The sequence below is a fragment of the Acipenser ruthenus genome, chromosome 6, assembly GCF_902713425.1.
Source record: "Acipenser ruthenus chromosome 6, fAciRut3.2 maternal haplotype, whole genome shotgun sequence".
Lineage (NCBI taxonomy): Eukaryota > Metazoa > Chordata > Actinopteri > Acipenseriformes > Acipenseridae > Acipenser > Acipenser ruthenus.
This window is the reverse complement of record NC_081194.1, coordinates 69,645,643-69,669,419: the sequence shown is the minus strand read 5'-3', so window position 1 is coordinate 69,669,419 and position 23,777 is coordinate 69,645,643. Positions and strand designations below refer to the sequence as shown.

The following is a 23,777-nucleotide window of genomic DNA, read 5'->3' as shown; positions in this document are numbered from 1 at the left end:
GCAGCAGTGTGGAGTAGTGGTTAGGGCTCTGGACTCTTGACCGGAGGGTTGTGGGTTCAATCCCCAGTGGGGGACACTGCTGTTGTACCCTTGAGCAAGGTACTTTACCTAGATTGCTCCAGTAAAAACCCAACGGTATAAATGGCTAATTGTATGTAAGATAATGTGATATCTGTATAATGTGAAATAATGTGATATCTTGTAACAATTGTAAGTCGCCCTGGATAAGGGCGTCTGCTAAGAAATAAATAATAATAATAATAATAATCTATTCACGTTGACTTTACCCTTTTCACATTTAAAAAAATAAACCTACTACAAAAATAATAATAAATACATTTCCCTGTGCTGCTGGCAATGTCCCGCCTTCCTGACTTGTATCTAGCATTGATTAGTTCTGAATACTTTAAACCCACCCCAACTACTGAGTGACAGCACATTCCTACATTTCTATTGGCGACTCAGCTTGCAAGATTTAAAACAAGATTACAATCAGGATGGAGGCTTGTTAGTGGGATTTAAAGCTGTATTACAGTTGACAAGGAGGATTTAAAACAGAATTGTGGTGAAATGTACAAACATGCCTACACAAAACCCCCAGAAGAATGTGCCCGTAACCATACGGATTTCGTTGTGGAAGACAGCAAAGGTAAGAAGGTACAACTTAAGTGTGCAAGTACTGTCGTGTTACTATACATATTTTGACACACACACACACACAATATATTAGGCTTGTAATGATAATGATAATAATAGAATTATCTATCGATTGGGACCCCACGATAACAAATCGATAATATTTTATTGAAATCGAATATTGTCAAGAACGGGCAGCAGTTGGAGTAATGGTTAGGGTCGTGGGTTCAATCCCCGGAGGGGGAACACTGCTGCTGTACCCTTGAGCAAGGTAATTTACCTTGATTGCTCCAGTAAAAACCCAACTGTATAAATGGGTAATTGTATGTAAAAAAAAAAAAAAAAATGTAATTGCACGTAAAAAAATAATATGATATCTTGTAACAATTGTAAGAAGAACCAAAATTTAAAAATGGCAAAAAAAATTAAATAAAAAAAGGGAAAGGGGTCAGAGCACATTGTGCGACACCCAAGATCGGTAACCATAAGGCTATCGTTCCCCAATTTGTCGTGCATGAAATTTTTAAATATTGAATTTCCCCAGGCACTTCAACTAATTATATATATATATATATATATAGTAGCCTCTCCGTCGTAATAAACTAAACAAAATAAACAAAACAAACAAAAGCCAAGCTCAAACATAGAACCTAACCACTTCAAACAGTCCCTAACTCTCAGACTGGACGGCTAAGGCGTTTAGCAGTCACAAACACTTTACATAATACCTTTCTTTGTTTTAAACAGCAAGTCTCTTCTAATACCAGCTCCCTGGTGATCTCTCTTCTAATGGAACTGGAAACTCTCTTTTATAGTATGTGGCTGTTCCCAATGGACATCAATTATCTCGTTTGGGAACAGCCACATTCTCACATGTCCCTGCCAACCACCACCAAAACACAACCCACACTTTATTTACATGCAGAGCTCTGCCACTATATATATATATATATATATATATATATATATATATATATATATATATATATATATAATTAGTGACAACCTTTTGAACTATAGATATTTAATATTTTAAAAGGTTTTCACTTTATGAAATCACTGTGGAAAATATGATCTGTGAATATATTCTGCAAAAACTCCATGTGGAAAAAAAGGTATTTTTTAAAGTGCTCTTTTGCTTTCCGAGTTATAATAGAACTGGTTTGCTTATAGCTTTTCTGATTTTAATGCCTCTTGGTGCTGCAGGTCGAAGCAGCATCGTCTCACAGAGAGTTACAGCTGAAGCCACATTGAGAATGTAAACAACCCTGACAGTCAACGAAGTTCACACAAGACCATGAGAAAATGTGGTTTTATTGAGTTGGAATCATAAGTGTGCTAGAAAAGCTTTCATCAGGTGATCAAAACTGAATTCTGAAGACTGTATGAAAAGTGCAAACAAATCGACCCCCGCAGTTCCGCCAGACCTTCCCATAACTATCACTCCACCACCCCCATTGTGACTAAGAGCTGGTAAACCCAAGAGAAACGCAGTCTTGATTTTGCATTCCAACCTTATCTACATGTGTATGTGTTTGGAAAAATGTCATCAATGTTTAAGTTTTGAATAACCACAAAGTCAAATGATAAACCAAAAAAATAAAAAAATTATATATATATATATATAAATAAAACACATAGAACTAATACAGTCGACGCAGGGATCCTGATAATCGGGATTGCTGCTTAAATGGGATACAACTCCGGGTGACGGTTCTTCCCGATGCTATTTATGTTGTTTAATTGGGACGTCACTTCATTTAATTGGGATACAGTATTTTCAAATGATGAACAGAGATCACTTTTCAGAGCAAGACAGGCTGCATAGCACAGTGCAGTCAGTGCAGGGAGTACGTCATTACGCTGTGACTTGTGTAAACCACGTTGAACTCTTGAAAAGGAGGAGCCGCCTGTGGTTCCTCAGGTTGCTGTTGCAAAGAAAGGTGGCGTGTCAACATCTCAGGTGCGATTAATTTGGTTTAGGGATAAAGAAAAAAAAAACATGGACTTGTATTTTAAATGATGTATTTAACATTTAATCATAAAGTGATGTGATTTCATTAACAATCAAGAAAGTGTGACTAAGGCCGTCTCGACTGCCTCTCATTTAATTGGGACAGCCGCTTATTCAGTATATGTCACCTTCTCCCAAGGCGTCCCGATAAAGCGGCGCTGACTGTATTACATTTCACATCGAAATGTCTAAAACATCATAAGAAACAAACACAAAGCCTTCCAGCTGTTTTATAATTACAGTTTAATGGAAAACAACTGCAGCAACTGGCTGTCATTTTGATGGTGTGTTAAGAAAGTTGTTAACAAACAATATTTTTTAACGAGTCACCCAAAATTTAAAAATTAAAAAAAAAAGTGGTTTCTAAAAATGAAGCAGTTTGCTAAAATGTATGCCAGTCGATATGGGTCCGATTCATAAAACTTTTTTTTAAAGCTCATTTTGTTTCATTTCATTCATTTTGAAATTCAGGAAACTATTTTCAAAAACTGTTTTAAAGAGAGTTTATTTTCATTTTTTTAAACACCGTTACAAAAAAAAAAAAGTCCTCAAGAAAAACATTCTTTAAACATTTCTTAAAAGTTTGGTGATGGTGGAAATGTGCCATAGAGAGACAACTATTTTGCTCTGTTCCGAATGTGTTGTTGATTTTATAATCTGATTTTTACCCTAGGGGAATGTCCCATGCATAAAACTAGTTCTGGTTGAAATTAATTGGGCAGAGTCCATACATCAAAAGGGATTACTCGTGATCTAACACAGCATTCTGGATTTCTGAGAAAATCTCATTAGTTAGGGGTACTGACGCGCAGTTTTGCAAGCAGTTGAACTGCTCCAACAACACAAGATTTGGTTTTCTAAACTACATTGTGCCGCATTGGCATACTGTGCTTTAAATTTACAGATCACCACCAACGTGTTCTCAAAAGTACTCTTAAAAGTACACTCCTCACAATAAGGACCCATTCAATTAAAAGTATATTGCACATCAACAGTAAGAAATTCAAAACTTTCAATTATAGAATACATTTGCAATCAATAACAAGACGTAAGTACAAGCTGACAGTGGCCACTTACATTTGAAAAGCTCAACAAAAATGCAGTGCAGACACTCGAGTACAATGTAATGGAGACAATTATTAGGAAAGCTAAAGGGAGAAAAATGCACACAATAAAGCTCAATTTCTTACACCTTTAAGGCAACAATACATTTTTAACACCTCCAATATCCCTGTTGTGTGAAAATACAACATTGTTTTGTGTGTGAGTTTTTTCATTGATTGGCTGAATAGTGAGCTACTATAAACCTTATGTGTGTTGAACTAATCCCTCCCTCCTTTGGTCAAGGACTCTCTTGTTAACAGCATACTGAAGCCTCAAGAGAAGCCTTCTTCCATTGTTTGATTTAAAAAAGAAAGAAATGGGGCCTGTGTCATGCTGATAAGGGGAGCCCCAATGGGACTCTTCGATTCTTAAGATTGGTAGCTTTTTCTGAAAACCTTTCTTCAGCTAAGCTTGGCTCTGTCACCAAGACTCCAAGTACCTGACTGAACAAAAGCACAAAACTTGAACGTCTATCAAAATCTGTCCTTATGCAACTCTTGTACACCAGACAACTTTATTGCTGCACTGTAAGAGGGTTTTTTTTTCCACCAAGGTCATTATGGCTTACTAAACAGGTAGGACTGCATTCCAGAGAGAAATATACCAGTTGACTATAGTCCAATTCTTGTACCGGCCTCTCAGTCTATACACATACTTACAGCGCAAAACAGAGAAGCTGAAATGTTTCTAACTGGGTCTCTGGAGAACAAAACATTTTAAATCAAAAAGAAAAACACAGCAGAATGTGGTTGTGTGCCGTTTTGGGTGCGGTATTATTTGGCTCCACTACAATGTAAAGCAATGGAACTGCTGTACACATTGTATCAAATCTTCAAAGGGACAGAACTGAGACCGCTTTATGCAGATACAGGAAACAGATTAGTTAATTAAAAGGATCCTCGTTTTGAAAAGCAGTACACACCAGCCTGGATTAAAAGGGCATGTTAGTTTTAATTACGGAACTGGGTCTCGATTTTTGTTGCTGCAGACTGAACCCTGGAAGGCTTATGACACAGGGTGTCTCAATTCTCATTAGAGGGCACTTTTGGCGACACAGCCAAAACAAAAACTAGAACAAAAACAAAGTATGTTAGATCAAATGGCTTGTAAACATGAAGTCAAATGGGAATGATCTGTATCATTGATATGTCCCGAAGTTAAATCAATGTAGCAGTGAAAGGGTTATGTTTTACTGGACAACAATGGTAAAAGAACTTAAGTGAGAGAATCTAAGAATACAGCTATGTACCAAACATTAGGACAATAAAGTTTACTGTTGCTGCAGCTTTAAAAGAGTCACATGACCTCTCCCCCCCCCCCCCCCCGAAAAAAAAAAATGACTGAAAGGGTTCATTTTTGTGTACGACACCCCAATAACAAACTTGGCCTAAGGAATTACAGGACACATATGTATACTGAATATCAAGCTATTATCTCAAAGATCAAGGTCTTTACATCCAGAAACCAAGAAGTCACATGACCACATGTCAGCCATATAAGGTCACAGGTTTTGTTTTATTTCTCTGTGTGTCCTTTCTTCTTCATTTGTATTACTCTCTTGCAACTTGACAAGTTTTCCATCCCCCTATCAAAGCTTTGAAAGCAAAATCATGACCAGCAACTTAGTGCAGTGTGCCAAGGCAGTTAAGACAGGAAGGGGCCCCTTCTTGACATTCAGCCATACAGGTCTGTGCCAGAAACATCTGATACTGTATCTGTCACAGCCAGGCACTTCATTGCCATGAAGCATCCTGTTTTCGTCTGTCAAAGATTTTTTACAAGGGTGTTCTCTCATAAAGAATATTTTTTTTGTTGCTTTTGTTGCAAGTGGAACTCGTGAGACACTCCACAGTGAGAGGATTCTGTCAGCTTGTGATGTCACTTCTGTGAGGCTTCCCAAGGTTACAAGATGCTCTGGATGTAACTGAAAGGGCCATATAGAATCCCAGAACAAAGATGCTAAAATACTGCCATTTTGAGCTGTGTGTTTAAGCATAGTTAAGTCCCTATATGACACAACAGTACAGGTGTAGTAAATGTTAAATGTACAAGCTCTTTATTTAAGATACCTCAATGTGTCTTCATATTCTAAACTGAAACCAAATTATTTATTACCATAAAGCAAAAATAGAAATGCTGACTGGCTTAGCGGAACACGATAACACGTTTCTGAAAAGAAAAGTATTTTCAGGGTCTTAAAATAAAGTGTTTTAAAGTATTCTAGGAGGGCTCTGGGTGTAACCACAACCTTGTCTGTGATAATGAACCTCAAATGAAGTTCTCAAGGCAACTCATTTTACCAAGTATCATCAGGTGCATTATCACCCAGTAGTATATCAAGAGTGAGTCATTTGATCAATTGAGTTCAGAGAAGAAATAAAAATGTTTTCTAGTTCTATTTGTAACTACACTTACAACTGCAATCACGCATGGTTTAAAACTACTATACCACGTTTCTAAATGAAACTGTAAAACTGTGCTAAAAGTAAATGGTTTCTGATTGAGACAGAAGAAACATGTGAGCTGTACTTCAGAGAACTGAATCCTACTGAACTTCAGTGGCCTTGTCTGACCAAGCACTTTAACACGCTCTAAAAAGAAGAGGACTCCTTTTAAATATATTCAACCCACACACCAACATGAATTTCTCATTAACTTGCACTTATTTCAATGTGGCACCCAACTCCAATTATGAATAAAATACAGTCATCACAATCAACATTCACAGGCTGCAAGTACCTGTTCCTAAAACGTTTTCTTCAGGATAAAAGGGGAGGGAAAGCTGTGTGTGCCCTGCAGGGATGCATGGGTCAGTAGCATTGTGGAGCAGCCTCACTGTGAGGTGGGTACTGTGCCAGCTAGTTTCAGTTTCTTCAAGAATCCCATCCCTGCTTCTCTCTGACTAATAGCAGCCCTGTTGCCCCTCTCTCTCTTTCTCTCTAAAGCTGAGTTGGAGCAGCCTGCCAATACTGAACTATGCTACCTTTCCCGCCTCTGCTGCTCCTCTCTGCCGAATGGCTCTTCTCAAGGTCAGTGCTGACTGAAGCTAATCTTATTGAGGGAGTGTGCATGGAAATGGACTGACATTGAGAAAGGCAAATTGATTTGTTAACTGAAATAAAGCAAAAAACAAGAAATCAAATTAATTAAAAAACAACTCAATTATTAGAAGGTAATTTTCATTGATCCAGTTGAAGTGTCCACTGGAATAGAAAAAAAGTATACATTCAAAAGGTAGCTGTTTTGAAATTCCTGCTTTTCTTATCTACATTAATTCTGTAGATATTCGTGGTCATCTCTATTGTTTTGTGATCTTTGAACTCAATATCCATCGTGGTATCAATAATCTCTCATGGCTAATTTACAATAGTGGTTACCTATAGACTTTGGAAAAAATGTCGACTGTTCAAGGATGGCTTGGTTGTTTATAGGCAGACCATGTATGAATGTGATTTGTATATCTTCTTTTTAGTCGAGTGGTATGCCTGTAAAATGTGTGTGTGTATATAAGAGGTCCAAATCCTTCACGGAAATAAAATGGCTATATCACATATACTTGTACCAAGACTACTGAAGCTACCCTAAAAACAGAAACCACCCAAGCTCCTGAATATTTGTGTGAGCATCACAGTCACAAACTAATCTTGGATACACCTCGTCTCATCTGCTTCATGAATGGAAATAAGAAAACGAATAAGATTGAGACAGCAACCCCATTTGCTTGTAACAGGCTGATTTCAAGAAGAAAACAAAAACAATACAGTTCTGATATTTGTGTGTCAAATTGACTAATTCAGCATTCTTAAATAATTGAACCGATGAAACAGAAAACAAAACAACTGCCTTTGACATAGAAGAAACAACTCGGTTTACAGCAACCATTTCATTGGGGATCTGAATCATGCTGATTTGTAAATTGGACATGTTTTACCAGACTAATGAGGCGTTGACTTCTGGGACCAGACTGGGGAAGTGAAGATCAGAGAGTTTATTTCAGGATTTACAGTACTAGTGTACATTTAATAAATAAAAAGTTTGCCTTTCGAAACTAAATTAAGCCTGCAATATAATCAGATGCTGTACATAAAAAGGACGAACACGTGTTAATACAGTAATAAATTACATTTTTAAAAGTTCCAGGGTTTTTTTTGTAACCTTTATATAAGATTAAATTCTCTTTTATAAGACTTTACAGGTGAAATAAAATCATAAAAACACACTGTAGCACATTGTCAAACAGATCAAATATCAACATTAAAGTAAAACCAAAGTAAAACCTCATGGCAGAAGAAACATTCAGTTGAACAGTTCAAAACTGAGGTCAAATAGCATACATTAAGGATTAACTTTAGTTAAAATCTGCTTGCCACTGCAGAGAAGCAAACCAAAATCATGGAGCTTCTGAAATATCTAAAAAGAATTCTAACTACATTTTTGTATCTAAGGTTGTTGGTCCCACTTCAATTTAATTTGAAATGATCAAATACAACATACTGATATAAAACACTTTATGAGAACTGCAGCAGGCCACTCAGGGCATTAAAGAAATGTACGATATGTCCACACATTCCAGGATTGGTCCTAATGGCCTTTAAAATCAGTCTGGTCCTTTTAATGGAGAGTTTTCAGTCAGGTACAGTGGAGGGGGAGAGGGGGGGTCTACAACATTACAGCCACTCTCAACACCATGGTTCTGTAGCCTCACTAGGTTTGCTCTATAATCTAGGGGGGGATAACTGGTACAGTCTATTATTTAAATCGTAAAGGGATGACACCCAAAGCGTTTGCCTTAATTCATTGTAAGCCTGCGCAGTGTAAGAAATACTACAGGCCAGTCGGCAAATAGTCCAAATGAATGAAGACTGTAACAGTGGACAGGCATTCTAACACTCTCCTCTCCTAACATGGGAACTCATTAACGCCTCTGCTGTATAATCAACTGAACCTGGTTAGTTTTTGGAAAAAGTGTTAAAATTGAATTATAGCAACAGCCTGAAATGGGTCTGAGTGGGATTACAATTTGTAGTGCTTTGGTTACTGTAACACTGCTCACAAATACATTTACATGCATTTAAAACACTATCAGCAATGTCATTTAACCCAGCAGGCCAAAATACACAGTACTGGCAACATTCCTATAGCTTTATGCCATACTTCAGTTATTTTCTTTCAAATGGGGAGGCATTGCGTAGTTTCTAAACTATGAACCGTTTTTTGTCAAACTAACTAATGCATGTGAAAGGTTTCACACTAAGAAGCCCCAGCAGTGTCCCTAGCTCATTTAATTAGTCTATATCCTGCTTGTGAAGTGTCTGGCTAATTTCAGTGTTCTTTTATTGGCTCAGACACATTCATACAGAAACCAATGAAGATGTAACAGCTGTGATTTTCTAACACAGCAGGGTAGCCGTGGAAACTAGCAATGAAGCACAAAGTTGAACATTTTGTCAAAGTTTATGCAGCCTTAAGCCAAGAGTACTTTACCACTGTGTAGGTCTGCCGACTCTTTCTTTAAAATGAGCTGAAACTGAGATTATTATTTTGTAACACTAATACAAAACCAAAACGTAACTACAAAACTATGCACAGCAGCTACTGCTTTGACTTTCTTACGTGCCAAAAAGATGACTACAAATCTGGGCACAGATGCTCAAAAAGCCAAACAGAATTTATATCCATCGCTCTCTGCCAAGGCTTACTGTAGCACACTATTGGAATTTGTATTTTCTTTATATGAGCTACAAAGACATCTGATTGAGCAATTGTCCACATACAGTACATGGGGTGGGAAATTGTTGCAACAAAGATACTATAAAGAAAGAACAGAGTCTGTGTGTGTGTATCAACAATGAGGCAACAGCTCAGATACGGATTAGAAATAACAACATTGTGGCCCAGAATCTCGCCTTATGGTCATCGGGAGATGCCCTCTTTTGAGGTGAGCATCCAAGACCAGGTGATGGGACCCACTGACTCCCCTAAAGGGAGACAAGGCGGTGGAGCAGTGAGGTGGAGGAGGAGAAATAAACTGAAGGCATTTTGGAAACGGTAAGCATTGAATTTAAACTATACGACAAATGATATGATAGTGAGGCACTGTAGAATTGCCTATAGATTCATGGCAAGCCTCCCATTAATGTGTGAGTGTACTGTCTGATGGGAAATTGACTGAAGGCACAATTAAATCTCAGAAGTGGTGCAATCTGGCTATTATGTGGGGCAAAATGGCTGTTTTGCTCCACTTTTGTCTAACCTGCCTAAAAGTCCAATTGGAAGTACACCATGTCCTGTCTCTCCCTAAACCCTAGTCTATTTCATAATCTAATCATTTTCCCTAGGACTATACTGCTTTGAGTTGGCTATATTATCCCCTAACGTCTTAACTATCTTATTTCAAAATAAAATCACCAATTAGGCATAGAGGCTAATTTTCTTTTGAAATTCTTGCCAACCAAACCATGCATTCTTGTAACAATAGTAACCACTGCAGCTGTAAAAACAGAAAATGCTAGGATTCTATACACTTACACATGAAGTGTATCTTATTAGAAAACGATTCAGTACTGTCAGCCAATCAGCTTCCAGCTCTAGTGGGCTCCAACAGACTGCAGATGCCCGCTGGAACGCCTCGGCACTAATTGTGAATCAAATTTAGATAAATCCGCGTGTATACCGGAACTTTTTTAAAATGACATTCCTGCTTACAGCTAAAGTGACAACATTCTATCTGACGCTAGTCTGGAGACAAGAGAAATCATGTCTGTAACAAGACACCGTAATGAAAGCTCAATTCACAGCTATTGGACAGCAAATGTTCAGCAAAAACACAATTTGTCTACAATACTATCCTCAGCTGGATCCTCCAAACAAGACTCAAAACCAACCAATCAAGCAGTGAATCCTGTTCCTGTCACTACCAGCCAATCCACTCCCTGTCAGCTCAAATGATGCTTCAATAGCAAGCAGTTCAGACTCCATTGTAAACAGACTGTTCAGTAACTGCTCCATTCATTTCTCAGGCAATGTCCAGATTATAAATAGGGGTTTAAAATCATAACAAGTTAACAAAAAATAAAAATTGATTTTCTAAATAAAAACTGTTTTTCTCATATATATGTCATCCTTTTTTTGTTATTTAAAAAATGTTCGGGACTATTTTGTCATTACTCAGCGGAAAGGTACCCGACGAATCAGTACAAGTTCAAGGTAAATCTAGGTTTTATGATGTTTAAAAAAACCCCAATAAAAACAATGCTAAAAATCATTTTCTAATAGCGATAGTGCCCTCTCAGTGACGGCTCTACCGTGTGTTAGTTGACCTTGATTTTCATTAGTGCATTAGCCTACAGCTCAGGACGCATAACTCCCATCGCGGTAGAGCCATCATCGACAGGCACTATCGCTTAAATAATATTATATTAACTACTTTCTGATAGTCAGGCCAACCCACTAGCAACTCACTTATACAGTAGGCTGCAATCATACCCTTAGACTGTTACCTTTACGGTTGTGTTCGAAGGTTTGTTCGCTAGCCAGGAATTCAAAGGTAGTTTTAAAAACCTTGGAAGGTTCATCAAGTTGCATTCACGCACTTTTTTTTTGTTAACAGAAACCATTTGACAATGTGTGAATACTATAAATAACACATTAAATGCACTCACACTCAAAATTCGATCTTTTGATTTGTATAATGCATATTACGTAAACAAAAGTTGTGTTAAAATCCACTACCAAATCGTTATACGTAGCAACAGAGCTGTACCGATCATTGATGACTGAGATATAAATCCAGAGCCCCCGACCCCCGGGACCTGCAGTCAGCGAATAAAAAAATAAATTAAAAAAAGGGTTCAAAATCTTTGTAAATGTCCAATAGAAACAAAACCTAGAGCCTACAAATGTACTTTTCTTGCCTTCAGTGATGCAAAGTCATGGATGACATGGTCATAGTTCAGAGAGTTGGCCAATACAAATTCAGTGGATATAATGGCTAAATTGGACAAGGTTTCTTGGCCCACGGAGGTTCGGAGATCATTTTTCATCAATTTCAGCTTTCTGAAACTATGTTGGTTGATAGGGAACTTGCAAATAAATGACCTACCTGCTTGAAAAATCATACTGTTAGTTGGATGGGAAAATGTGTTTTTGCATGTAAAGACTCATATTATGTGAAGATTGGAAGTTTCAGGTTACCATCAGTATAATAATTACAATTAATAGTAGAAGATGCTGAACTGGAAAATGCTGCCAATCTCTGTTGGGTAGATTTTCTATGGAATGTTCCCAGCCGAGAATAAAGAAAAGGAGACTCTCACTCTCTAAACTAGGAGGGCTATCCTTGCCTGTTCTTGGGAAATATTATTTGGCTGCAAGGCTATATTTGGTGCAATACTGGATTTTCAAAAATGTTAATGCCGTTCGTACCCACATGAAACCATTTGGAAAACAATCTGCCTATTCATTGTTAACTGGTCCCCAAAAGAATGTTTAAGCATTTCAAAAAAAAAAAAAACAAAAAAAAACTGCTGTTTTACATACACTAAATGTCTGGTTTAAAAATGTTTAGGACAATGATTATTTAAAACTGGAGGATATTCTGCCCACAAAATAGAAAAAGCTTGGTATCAGCACTGCAGGGCATCTCTCAAAATGACACACTATCCTTTGCCACAGCACAGTCAGTCACAATGCAATATAGCAAAGGAACTCTTTCAGTTCTTTCAAATAAGACATCCTCAAAATGACCACAATATAGCCTACACACTAATAGCATACGTCCAATAGAATAAATATGATTGCGGAATGCTAAGCCGTAATAAAAACACCATGAAACTACAGGGCACAAATAAAAAAACGAAAGCATAAAAAACACTTGTGCCCTTTTTACATACAATATAGTATCCCAAAGCTCTTTTATAATAAAACATAGAAAGACCATACAGACATCACAGACCACAGAAATAAGACACAAGCAATACAATGCATAAAATAGAAAGAGAAAAAGACATTAAAATCTGACAAAATAGCAGGTCACAAATACAAAACTAACATGACAAAATGTAAGCAATAAAATAAAGAACGGAAGGCTTTATATTATAGCCTAGTACAGACAGGGGTGCAGTGTCTTTGTAAACACTTATATGATATTAAACAACTTTCACTTTGTATTATAAGCTTTCACAATTATTTTCAGCAAATCGAGAGATATTGCTAGGAACGTAGGATCAATGAGGAAGGCCTCTTGTGTGCTGTTTTTCATCGATTTATGGGATAGTGTTTAGTTTGTCAGTTTTGGAAGGAAAAAAAAACAGGGTCAGCTATCGTACTCATTTTTATTTAGTTTATTTTAGAAATGTCATAACTGAATCAACACATGTTATATGATAACATTCTTTTAAAATGCAATTGCCCTTTAAAAAACAGTTACCACATCAATTTCATTTCCTGATGCCGCTTTTCAATTTCAGTAGGATACTGTTTAGCCAGACAGCACACGCAGACACAGTACGAGGAAAACATGCGTCGGGAACATGAAACATTAAAAGTATTGGTGAGAAATAAAATAGGCTACTATTCAAGAAAAATAACAGTGAAGATGGAGTGTGAAAAATGGCGTTTCACCCCGAGTCTGACACTGGTTATAATTATGTTTTCTGGTATGTGGTCGCATTTTTCAAACAATAACACAAAACTACTTGACGATACGCTGCAGCCATGCTGCTCAGACCCCAACATTTTATATGACCTGAAGATCTTGTTTGCTATGCGGCTTCTGGAAAATGGGAGCGAAAACGTGGCCGCATACAGTGGTCAGTTTTTCAGATTGATAGCGAAAAAGTGTAGCCCTGTGGCGGAGTGTCCCGCCCCTATTTATTATTATTTGTATTTTTGTTTGCGGCGCGGGTAAAAGCGCCGCGTCTTTTATTATTATTTAAAAACCCCGTGAGGATGCATGGCTGATCAGCTACTGATTACTTAAATAGCTGACAGTCATGCATCCTTACCAAACGCGTGCAGACTCTGGCCGGGGGATAATAAGATAATTACCAACTAGTTAAATCCCTCGGCCAGAGTATATAAACCTGCAGCTCTCTGCATTTGGGGTTGAGAGTGTAGAGGAGAGTACGGGAGAGCGGAGAGAGGAGAGAGAAAGCCACATTTGGAAAACAATTGCTAAAACGTGCTGGATTACCCAGCACATCACTTACTTGTTTGTTTGTTCATTCGTTTGGCCCTCGTGCCCTTTTGTTTTGTGTTTTGTTGGTTTGTTTAATATTTTGTTTGTTAATAAATACGCTGAGTGCTACTGCACTCAGCTTCACCCGCCCATCCACTGTTTGTGATTCAGTTACTTCCTGGTCCGTGACGTCATCACCCTCACCACTGCGAGCCAGACTGTCACAAGCCCGTTATCAGAAAAAAAATATTTAGGGTCAGTGGAAAAACTAGGGTCGGTCGGGTAACCCGAACCACACGTTTTTTTTATTTTTTTATTTGGCCTTATTATGTACTGTATGTTTCTTTCGTCGTGTTATTTTAGTTTTTCCTTTAATTTCTTCATTCGCCATCTCGACAGCAAAGCGCTGTATAGCGCAAGCTGTACTGAAAGAAATGTCTCGAAACCCCTTTGCTGTTTGGGATTTCTTTGTTAAATGCCCCAAAAAAAGCTGAATGCAAACTGTGAAAGCGACACATATCATGAAGGTATAACCAATCTCCGGGGTCACGTGACAAGTGTAAGTTCATATTATTATTAATATTAGTATTAATATTTTTAGTAGTAGTAAATTGTGACTGTGACTGATAACCTGCTTGGAACGGTCATGTGTTTAATAAAGCTTTGTTCTGCCTAAGTCCGATGCAGTTGGTGCTGCTGCAATGCAAGCTTACTGTACATATCGCAAGCAGAATCAATTACGTGTAAATAAACAAGGTGCATTTTAATTTGCATTTAAATTATAAAAATATGATTACTGTTCAATATAACATTTTTAAACTACATGTGAATGTTTTATTACCTGTAAAATAATAGGATTTTCAATCAAATATAAAGAAGTAGCTATGGTGACATCACCAGTAAATTATTCAAATTAGTACCATCGAAGGTTCGAACCTTCCTTCGTTAATTTGTTCCGAACCTTTCGAAGGTCAAAATGTACCCTTCATTGCAACTCTAATACGTTTCATCTCCTGATTTCAGTGTTCCTGTAAATACTGTCGTATATCCCAACTGTTTATCCACCATGATCAACCTCTTCAGCAACATTAGTTTATTACTGAACACAGAAGATTAGTTCAAAGATTGTAGATCCCACCAGTTTCCGTACCCTGTGTTGTGTGTGCTCCATGAGCTACCATTGCTGGTAGTGTCCCATGACCTGTTCAGTGTGTCGACTTGATGTGTAAATTCCTGTTCGCCTGCGGGGCGTATCAACATCAACCTGCGTCTCGATCTCCTGCCTGTCACTCAGCAGCGAATGCACGCAGACGGCTACTCTGTCACAGGCATTAATATCCTATATCTTTCTAAACAAGGAATTTAGGGGTGCTCCCTAATAAAAGCTGAATCTCAAAACAATAATTGTGTGAATATAGTAATTGTTACAGCTGTGTATAAGGTATTTAATCTGACTTTTTACATATTCACCCTTACTCTGGTCCCACCGCAGTCGGATACCTGACAGACTACTGCATTAATATAGTTGGTGATGAGCCGAATTTTGTTTTAGGAAAATCAGCCCTATTAGATGGCAATTTGTTGACATTTTTTCCTGCAATGACACTGGAAGACATCATACTGTAAGATATAATTCCTACAGAGACATCTATAACATTATTCATGTTCCATTTACATGCTTGCAATCAGTTATGCTCATTACTTTTTAGCCCTTTGAGGGAGTTTCTACCCTTTATAAACAAATTGCATTACATATCGTACTTAAGTGGTTTATCTTCACTGATGGAAAAGAGCTATCAGCCTGCATTGGAATCTGACCTGATCTGTCGCCACATTCACAAACAACAGCCTTAAATTATATCCTGTCATGACAATCATTAAATACAACACCCCAAACCTTGCCCTAAGGGTAAATGATCATTACATGAAGCATCCTGACTTGCCAATTCTGAAGCATTCTAATTTTTCTGTGCTGTACTAAAACATGTCTAGGGTGAGCACTCAAAGGCAAATGAGAAATAGAGTGGCTGCCTTCTATTTCCTCTTGGCTAAAAGGCTGAAAAGGATGTTTACAGTAGTGGATGACACAGGCACGTTAATGGAACCTGTTACTCTTGGAGCAGCATTAAAGTGTAAGGCAAAGTCTGAGGCTTGAAGTGAAAATCTGTATTCTTTTTTTAATATTATATTTGTACACTGTGATGAACACAGGCAGATCTCGCTAAATTATTTTAAGAGCGCAAAGGAGTTTTAATCTTAAAACCTTCTATCTTGTCCACGATTGAGTACTTTACTGTACTAGGGGATATCGGCTCCACAAGCCCAACCTGTAAGAAATCTCACAATCTGTACACTCACACACTTGATGATGGCAGAGTATTGTAGAGGGCTGGGAGAAGGGTGAATCTTGTCCTAATCCAGATGATGTCTTTAACCCTATCAGCCTTATCTGGCACTAAAAGAAAGGAGCCCATTGTACAGAACATATGAAATCTTCTGCAGATTAAGTCAATTCTATTACTATTACTACGACTACTAATAATATACCCCTTGCTTTGCTGGAATAAGAACCACAGCTTTAACACCATATTACAAAAAAACACCTGTAGTTGTCTGTTCTTTTTCAATATGTAGCGCAACACATAATTGACAGTTCATATTGTCAACAATTGTTGTCACTCATTAGGAGCCCCATATTACTAGCCATTTCAATTCTTATTCCACTACTGAACATACCAAGGATCAATGCACTAATAGCTTTAAGATCGGGTCAAATAAAGGTTCAGCAGATACTTCGAGTTCAGGACAAAGACGGCTATATTTTTCCTTACATTTCTCTGGATGCTCCAGTTTCTGCCTCCCACGTTTCTTTAGGGGAGTGGGCGGCACCTGTTCCTCCTCTCCTTTCTCTGAGCCCTGGTCCTTCCAGTGGGTGAAGCAGCCATTCTTCAGAGAGACGCCTTGCTCCCCCTTCCCGTCACCCACCTGAGCCATCTCATCCAGCTCAGCGGCCTTACGGGAAGGCTCTTTGGGGACACCGTTTTCCGGGACACCCTTGTCCTTGTTCTGCTGGGAGGAGGCAGCACATGTGTCTCCAGGACTACTGTCCATATCTCCGTTGTGAGCCTGCTCCGAGGACTGGCTCCCTGTGCTTGAATGGCACTTGGGCCCCACCACACATTCCTTTGAGGTATCACAGATGTCAACCTACAATGGATGGGACAAGAAAACATATATTAATATACACAGTAAGTATCTACAGATAGCTTCAGCTAACCAAAGCCTTTCACTAAACCTTAATGGACAACAGGTCTTGGTATATCCATCACTTGTGCAGTACATAAACCCACATGGAATCTGATGGAGCTAGAAGCACATCTGACCTTATACACATAACTGTCTTTGTAAATCTGTCTTGAAATAGTAGTGCTCCATATGACTGTGTGGTTTTTAAATCGTCTAGTTTACTTTTGTCATCTTGCCAGGACTGCTTGAAAATAAGATGTAACAATATATCTCAAGGATTCTTTAAAATGAGGTTAAATAAATACAAATTGAAAATGAAACTGAAGCCATGTCTCATTTAAAACGTTATCATAACCCAGGTTCCCTGAAATAGGAATATTAACCATTACAAATGGGTGTTTCCCTTTAAAACACCCGGACCTGAAAACATTATACCAAAGACTCTCATCAGAGCAGGGTGACGTAGCTGCTGCTCTGCCCCCACAGCATAAGACAGCTACACGCCCAGGTAACATTGTCATTTTCCTTCGAGAACTGTGACCATGAACGCCGCGACCCCGAAGTTAATGGTTAATATTCCTATTTCAGGGAACCAGGGTTATGATAATAACCTAACGCTCCCTTTCAAGTAGGGAATATTAACCATTACAATAGATGAGTATACCCAAGCTGTTGCAAGGACATGGTATACAACACTGAGCTACAAAGCTAGCAAGCTCACTTTGCGCTGAACAGTATTCCAGCAAGCTGAAAAATATTTAAGATGAACTCACCTCTAATGTCCTGACGTGAGGGTGGACTGGAAAGCCACCCTCAGTACTCTATTGCCAAATCCAGGATTCTGCGGGTCCACGACATTCAGCCGATAGAACCTGGCAAACGTATGGGAGGAATCCCAAACCGCTGCAATGCAAATGTCCTGGATAGATGCACCTTGGAACAAAGCCCATGAAGTCGCCTGACCCCTGGTGGAATGGCCAGTAAGCTTCTCAGGCAGGGGCAGATTGGCCAGCTTGTAAGCAGTCTGGACTTTGCCTGTCAGCCATTTAGACAGATGCTGTTTAGACAAAGCCTGTCCCTGGGACTTACCCCCGTAACAAACTTTAAAAATTGTTCTGACTGCCTGTAGCTTTTAGTCCTGTTAACATAATATGCTAATGCCCGCACTGGGCAAAGCATATGGAGCTGGCGCTCCCTGCCAGACTGAAAAGGAGGGGAATGAAAAGCCTCCAATTCCACCAACAAAAAAGCAGAGTTAGTACCAAGGGTGACCCTCGTTCTGGCATCTAAAAGAATTAGACAAGCTTTCACTAGCTGAGGTGATAGCAAGCAAGAAAGCTGCCTTGAAAGACAAAAATGGCTGCCAAATAGACCTTTAGAGTTGAGGAAGATTTTCCTTCATTAAAAAGGTCCTGTAACAACTGCAGTATATATCACCCTGTTCGATAACCCCAGAAAGCTCAAATGCAGCCGTTTAGGGGTCAAACCCAGAGCTGCAGGCTCGATGGGTTGGGGTGCCACAAAGTGCCCTGCACCTGACAGAGGAGCCAGAGACAGGCCCGAACGGCAGAACGCAGAACTGGTACACTTCGCTGAAAAGCGAACCTCAGGTACTTCCTGTGCGCTGGTTTTATGGGGATGTAGAAACAGGCATACTTTAGGTCCACCATGGTGAAACAATCGCCTGTCCTGATGGACTGCAACAGCCGGTACGAAGTCAGCATCTTGAACCGTCTCCAACTCAGATACAGGTTTACCTGTCTGAGATCGAGAATTGGTCTGAGGTCGCCATCCCGTTTTGGCACCAGAAAATACCTTGATTATAACTCCCCGTTCTTGTTGGGTGGGTCTACTATGCAAATGGCCCGCTTTTGCAGCATGACTGCTACCTCCTGCGCCATCTGAGTGACTCCTTGTGGGTTTGTGACAGTTATTGTCACTCCCTAAAATAGTGGGGGGCCATGTTGGAACTGGAGACAGTAACCAGTTTGCACAGTACTGAGCACCCAGGAGTCTGGGGTGCACTGGTTCCAGTAGTCCAAGTGGCTTCTGGAGAACGAGCTCTGGTGTTTCGCCTGCTGCGCAGCCTGCGCCTGTTGTCTTGGCACAGGGCGCTTGAAAGCATGCTTGCCCCCGCGAAAGCGGTAGTGGGCTGTCTCCGGGTGGGTCCACCTGATGTGGAAGCCACCTGTTGCGCCGGTTTATTCTGAAACTGGGGCTTAGGGTACCACACGTGTCGCAGGCTTGCATGGTGGAGGTGGGTGCTTAGAAAGACTGCTGCAGCATCTCGTCCACCGCTGGGCCAAACGTGTGACCTGGGGTGACAGTAGCGTCCAGCAATGCGGTCTTATCTCTATCAAGCACGCATGCTTGGGAGAGCCAAAGCTGTCAGTGAGCAGCCACCAATACTGCCAGGTTTCTGCTGACTGTCCACTAATCGACTGTCCACTAATCTTCGATAGCCGAATACAATTTTTATATTACTAACAATAATAAAACGATTTATTTGTTATTATTTGTTTTAAAAGCTCCAACCGGAACAAGTCAGTCGATTGGTGCGAAGGTCTCGGGAAGGAACTGCTACTCCAGCCGCAGGCTTCCCACGGCGCACAAGGAAGTGGGTCTTAACCAGCACAAGACTGTAATACATGAAAAGCAATAAATAAATAATTTTTACTTCAGCGATTCAGTAAATAAATGCAAGGCTAAAAGTGCTAAAAAGATAGAGAAAGAAAGATAATACTTATGAGTTCTCTGAAGTAATCAGCTCGGCTGAAAAAGGAAAATGACGATGTTAACAAAGTGCGTAGCCGTCTTATTCTGTGGGGGCGGAGCAACACGGAGTCACCCTGCTCGGACGAGAGTCTTTGGTATAAAGTTTTCAGGTTTGGGTGTCTTAAAGGGAAACATCCATTTGTAATGGTTAATATCCCCTACTTGAAAGGGAACCAGACTCTCTGGCATGAAATACATATGATGTTCAGGGATGCATTACAGCTATTAAACCTGTACTTTAAAAGTTCTTTCTAAAAACCCACTCAGCAATAAACCCCCAGTTTGGAATGCAAAACATCAGCGTGGACTGTGTTGGCCTGTTTAGGAGAGACCACAAGGTAGACCACACTGGTACAGTTTTTAGTAGTCGGTACTACTATGAGCCACAAACAGTTAAACAGAAACTTAGTTTCATTCCAAATTTCTTCTGAAACCCATCTGTGGGGGAAAAAAAAAAGGTTTCACATTTGACCACCAGGATAAATGACATATAAGTGCAGCTCTGTTCTGCCCTGAAAAGCCTTTTCATTCAGTCCTGGGTAATTATACAAATGTATAGCAATAGTCAGGAGCAGCAGAACTTTATTCAACTTTGCTGCACGACCCCCCTCTCTTCTTTCCAGCATGTGGCACTCCTCTTCCTGTATATGCTTGTGCCTTTCTGCAGTGTAACGTCAAAGCACTGCCATTAAAATGTAATGTATATACTGTACACACACAGATTATGTATATATATATAGATTATACATACACAGAAGATGCCGCTTATTAACACCCTCTCGGTTCCCAGCAAAAAGTGGTCATTAACCAAAAGTTGCCAATAAGCGAAAAGCCCGTTTAAGTATATTTATATGGAACAACAATATATACTTTAGTTGTATAAATATGGAACTGAAATACATGTGTTTTAAATGTTAGTGTTAAAAAATTTACACAAAAAAAAGGGAGTAGACTTAAATAGTACTACACAATGATGTACTACAATTGTCCTTTCAATGAGTATAGCAAACATAAAAAATATCTGTTGTACTTACAATCAATTCTAAAGAACACACTTTTAAAATAAGAAATTGTCCAACGTTGTCTGCTTTTTACAATGTACTACCTCCCGTTGTAAATCCATCTCAATTTTGCGTACAGCTTCGTAGCCAGTTTCAAAGCCACGATTCTGCCTCAGTCTGCCAGAAATACGCAGTTGTGAAGTCAGTGTGTTATAAAAGCTGCATGAAGTATGTGCATAAATCACACAAGAGCGCTCTGTAGCGCTGGCAACTCGTAATAAAGCTGTCAATAATAACAGTGTGCAGTTGGTAATATCAGAATTCCAATTAACATTAAAGTCTATGGGACGGGATTGGTTCCTGGAAATATGTTGTTAATAACCGAAAGTTTTATCAGGGTTGCTAATAACTGACATCTACTGTGTGTGTGTAATTTATATATATATATACACATACAGTGCCTTGCAAAAGTATTCAGACCTCTGACCAATTCTCTCATATTACTGAATTACAAATGGTACATTGAAATTTCGTTCTGTTTGATATTTTATTTTAGTACTTCAGCTACTGGATATATATATATATATATATATATATATATATATATATATATATATATATATGTAGTGAAAGATTTCCACTTTCGTGCAGTATTTACAGAGTACAGAAATAAAAAAAAACATAGATCAAAACAAAACCAAAACAAACATCTAACTCTGTTCTGGAGTGCTAACTCAACTTTTTTTCACAGCACTACTTAAACAAAACACCTTTTTCTAAACAAAGGTCTCATTGCACTGACAACCTCTCCCGTCACACAGACTAGAGACTGCCAAGAACAAACATTTCTCCCTGTTTAAATACCTGCCTGCTAATCAAAGGCAGGTGACACTTGTTAACTATATGAGCCAGGTGAACCTCATCCTGGCTCTCTTCTGGGGCATTCTGGGGGATGTAGTCCTTTAGCCCCTCCTGGACTACATTTTTCTGTCCTCTTCCCTCTAGTCTGTCACAATAATAAATAAATAAATAAACAAACACCCATTCCTTCTACAGTGAGCTGCAGCAGTGAAACAGATGGTCTAGACAGCATTGTTGCTATGTGAGTTCCAGGACTGACACTTGCCAACGCTGTAACTGCAGGATACACAACAACAACACAAACAACAAGAAGCCTGAGACAGCACTGCAGACTGTAAGCAGACATCTGCCTCTGTCTAGTGCTCGTTCATGAATATCTTATCACTGTACCTCATTAGCTGTGCAGCCCAATAACCCAGGGGGCCACTCGTTTTCTTTAATAGCACACTCCCGAGAACACAGCGAAGGTATACTAACAATTTGCTGGATATATGTTTATCTAATAGATAAATATTAGTGGTGATATGAGACTTGACCCCACAGCAGTATATGAGGCATTTACATGGGGGCTTTAGTTGCTGAAAATAAGGCAATTTAACATTTAAGGTGGTATTGCTAGATCACAGTTAAAGGTAGTCTTGCTTGGATTATACTTTCATCTCTAAAACATGATTAGCCATCTTAAAAAGGGAAGGGTTTAGTAAAACCACCATGAAAAGTCAGGTTTAACCTCTGACCTTTCCTCTCACAAGCCAGTCTGACATACTGTGTATACTGTAACTAGACAACAATAATAATACCAAAAAAAAATCAATTTAACCAGCAATACTCCTAGGGATTGGAAATTAGTTAAAAAGATGTTACATTCTTTATAGTCCTATACATTTGAACACAACAGCATCAGCAATTTAATTTTGTTCAATTTAATTTACTTCTGAATAAAGATGGATTTACCAAGCAGACTGTTAACAACAGCCAGGTTTCCTTAAGTTTCTCAAGCCCTGTGGCGCCCAACTCATGAAGACTGATAAGGCAATCTAACATGAACCTAGTGACTTATAGATTTTACACTGAGTGATGCTTCAGTGTTAAGCCTACCCCCTAAGCATAAAACATATGTTAATCTGTTCCTACATAAAATCAACAGAAAGGGACTCCTCACATAGCTGCTTAGTCAAAATGCTCCATTAAGAACTGTTTTTAAAAAGCTCTACTTTTAAGGCGTCAGATGCTACAGTATCACAGATAGGGAAAAATATATAAAAATGGGTACTACTGTCCATTCATAGTTAAGTGGGTTGAAGTCGTGAAGCAACACTCCAATTCGGGAATTCAAATTGGGTAGAAAAATGGAAGCAAAATAATTAAAAACAGAATAAAAACAACAGAAAGCAATTATTATTATTATTATTATTATTATTATTATTATTATTATTATTATTATTATTATTATTATTATTATTTATTTCTTAGCAGACGCCCTTATCCAGGGCGACTTACAATTGTTACAAGATTAAGTTGCCAAACCAGAAGTAAACCACTCAAAGATTTAATGTAGGGGCTTATATTTAATTTAGGGGCTTGTATTTAATGTATGGGGCTTGTGTTTAATGTAGGGGTGACACAAGGATGGCTGCAGGGGTGACGCCAGGCCAGGAAATGAATGCAACAACATACAGGTAACTGCAGGGCAAAACTGAGACGCTACGGCGCTTAGCTTTTTATTAAACAAGCAAATAAATGATTTAAACAAAAGAAAACATTGACACAAAACAAAAGGGCACGTGGGTCAAAACAAACAAACAAATAAACAATATTGAAACAACAAGTAGTAGCAATTGTTATTTTATAGAATTTGCTGTACCTTCTCTCTCTTCTCCTGCTGAAGTACCCAGCGTTGCCCGGGGAAATTCAGTATTTCAATATTTCATGCATGATAAATTGGGGAACGGTAGCCTTATGG

At 38.8% G+C, this 23,777-nt stretch overlaps 1 protein-coding gene across 6 annotated transcripts in view; it reads right to left on the bottom strand.

Moving 5' to 3' along the window:
• LOC117411349 (DNA (cytosine-5)-methyltransferase 3A-like) overlaps nt 1–23,777 on the bottom strand; it is a 228,168-nt gene that overhangs the window by 96,626 nt on the left and 107,765 nt on the right. For all 6 annotated transcript variants that reach the window (XM_059025742.1, XM_059025744.1, XM_059025743.1 and 3 more), the window contains one exon: nt 16,763–17,138. In XM_059025742.1, coding sequence (XP_058881725.1) covers nt 16,763–17,138 — 376 coding nt within the window. The remainder of the gene's footprint in view (nt 1–16,762; nt 17,139–23,777) is intronic.